Genomic DNA, 2695 nt, shown 5'->3' with positions numbered 1-2695 from the left:
ACACACACACAATTCTATAAAATCAACGGTAAAGTCGGAATTTTAATGCTACCCTTAGGGTTGTTCTAAATCTAAAAAATAATAGTACTGCTTTTTTTTTTTTGAAATCGAAAAATATTTACAGGACGCTCAAAGTTGTTCATGCAGTTTGCATGGGAAAATAACAAGTGTTCCGGGGGAATGGTATAGAATTTTTGAAAACAATATTTTTCGATCGGAAAACTCTGTTTCTCTTCAAGAGACTTCCTATAAAAAGCACAATTCTTAATTTTGCCATTTTTGAATACTAACTATTCTTTAGGGTCCCCCGATTGCATTTTTTTGCACAGTGAGAAAACGGCATTATCGCCTGAGACGCGTGCACCCTGGTTCAATTAAGATCCGGCTATTGCAGCCGCCTCAACAGCTACCTCTGACGCCTAGGTCCGCAAGCACGTGCCCAGCATGCGGGTTAGAGCCACACTACACCAACCACTTTTTGCATGCCCTGCCAACTCAACGACTCGTGACAACCGAAGCTCTGTGGTCACCGCTGTTCGGTCCTTAGGCTCCCCGAGCCGGATGGTGTTGATGACAACAATTGGCATGACCCCTATGAAAGTTGACTCCTACAAAAGCAACAACCGTTGTACGTTACCAGAACGACATACATTTATATACCTATATCTGGTCAAAGACTGTCACTCCAGCAAACACAGTCTCTAACGTCACAGAAACATTGGATTTTCCAATATAATTTTAATGTAGTTCTCTAATGATTCTCGAATAAAAACTCAGGTTACATAACTATATTACAAAGATTTAATATAAAAACACTAGATAGAATTCGATTAGATATCTAATTTTTTTCTCGATATCGAGAACTAAGTTCCCATTTTTAGAGAATGCTATGATTCTCGACAGTTTCTCGAATCATTTTTTAACTTTCCACATTAGAGATACATTAGAATTCGAATCACTTTCTATTCGTTCTTTAACATAAATGTTTATTGGGGGTATAGCTTTGATTTTTGGTATTGCGTTAGCCCAACCAGGCTGCTGCTGCTCATTGTTTTAACGGATGGTGATTGAAGCTCGGCTAAGGCATTCCCAAGGCGAGAACTTGGCACCACAATAGTCTCTCTGTGAATGTCTTCAAAGTTTTTCAAGATTCAGCAAGACAATCGGGTTTATGGGAAAATTTCATAAATTTTTAGGGTGTATCAGAAAGTGACAAAAAGAAGAACAAGGGATATCTGCAAGTACAATTATTTTGTCTTAAAATCAACTACAGAAGAAACTTGTCTTAAGTCTATCTACATATTTACTACACTTATGTACATACATACCTATAGGTATACATATGTATATGACTACAAACATTCCCATAACATGATTTTGTTAGTTAGCAACTTGCGTTACAAACTACAATACCACTTCATATTCCCATCTCATGCGGCACATTTTCTTTTTGCTTTTAATGCTCCACGCCATCGACGGCTAAAACCGCTAACAACATTACATACATATCTACATGTATATTACATAATATTCTCATAAGCCGTCTATATATCTCTTCTGATGTTACTTTGTTCCTTTTCTCTTTGCTCATTTGCTGGTTTGTTCACTGTGTATACTTCTTCATTGTTGTGAATAAGTGATACGCGCATTGACTGACGCTTTGCTCTGTTTATTTATGCAAAGAAAAAAGGTACAAGAAAAATAAAAGCCATGCAAAGACTGAAAACCACCGACTGAATTGCCATTAGCTATCGAGTTGCTAACCAGTTTTTGCAATTTTCCTCGAAAGACTAAAATGCCACAACAAAACAAACCAATACCTTCGAATTTGTGGTTTGCAATTGCGAAAAAAGAAAAAAATAATAATAATAATTGGATATTGTTTTCTACACTTTTCTGAAGCGTTGCTAAGAGTTGTATAGAAAAATCCTGGAAAAGTGAATATTTTAAGCAAAAAAAAAAAGCAAAATCTTTCAGCTTTTAATACACAATCCAAAATTTCACATTTGTTCAATAAGCCTTGCCATGTACGAGTGTAATTGAGGCATATTTTATGTTATTATTTATGGCATAGGCTATGTATGAATGTATGTTTGTCTGTATATCTACCTATTCATAAGTATTTGATAAAAAAAATTATAAATTCTTTATTTATTTTTTACAGTGTTCTACTTTTTCCACCTGTAAACAATTTTCGCCGTTTTCTCATACATCAAACATGTGAACAATTCCGTCAACAGTACGATCTCTTCACTTTTTCAGTGGGGCAAGGTCCATTCCGCCGCACTGTAGTCTGTTTTCGGAATCAATTATTGGATCCCAATAAATTTACAGATACAGCAGCAGCAGCGAATTTCGAATCGTAAGTATCACATACATACATTACAATTATTTGTGGCTTATTCTTAAATGCATTATTTTCTTTTTGTCAATGTAGGCGAAAAAAATCACCGGTGAAAAGTTGGCGAAGCGTTGAGCGAAAAACTGAAGTTGTCGCAAACGATATATCTTCAACGTCTTCTTCGTCATTTGTTAGGCAACAAAGAAGCACACCTGGTAAGATGGGTGCGGAGAAGAATGCCAACGAAACTCGTGGTAAGTTTGAATATAGTTTTGCGTGCTATAAACATTTGGGTACAACTGTGTAGAACACATTTATAATATGAACGTTGCAATGTGCGTCAAGTACTTACCA

At 36.0% G+C, this 2695-nt stretch overlaps 1 protein-coding gene across 1 annotated transcript; it reads left to right on the top strand.

The window, feature by feature from the left end:
- Positions 1 to 1795: 1795 nt before the first annotated feature.
- On the top strand, positions 1796 to 2648 carry LOC118747161. Its single transcript, XM_036481149.1, has 3 exons — positions 1796 to 1833; positions 2165 to 2362; positions 2438 to 2648. Exons 1-3 carry the CDS (start codon positions 1796 to 1798, stop codon positions 2646 to 2648), a joined length of 447 nt encoding a protein of 148 aa, XP_036337042.1.
- The last annotated feature ends 47 nt before the right edge of the window (positions 2649 to 2695 follow it).

The sequence above is a fragment of the Rhagoletis pomonella genome, unplaced genomic scaffold (assembly GCF_013731165.1).
Source record: "Rhagoletis pomonella isolate Grant_MI unplaced genomic scaffold, Rhpom_1.0 Rhpom_scaffold_00011, whole genome shotgun sequence".
Lineage (NCBI taxonomy): Eukaryota > Metazoa > Arthropoda > Insecta > Diptera > Tephritidae > Rhagoletis > Rhagoletis pomonella.
Note: the sequence above shows the minus strand (reverse complement) of the source record. Positions and strands in the feature narration are given on the sequence as shown.

What these genes read in the sequence shown, in the direction of transcription:
- LOC118747161 (XM_036481149.1), top strand. Translation starts at nt 1,796, where the DNA reads ATGCCACAACAAAACAAACCAATACCTTCGAATTTGTG. An exon ending in CCAATACCTTCGAATTTGTG is followed by an intron (nt 1,834 to 2,164) that starts GTTTGCAATTGC and finishes TATTTTTTACAG; the next exon opens with TGTTCTACTTTTTCCACCTG. An exon ending in GCAGCAGCGAATTTCGAATC is followed by an intron (nt 2,363 to 2,437) that starts GTAAGTATCACA and finishes TTGTCAATGTAG; the next exon opens with GCGAAAAAAATCACCGGTGA.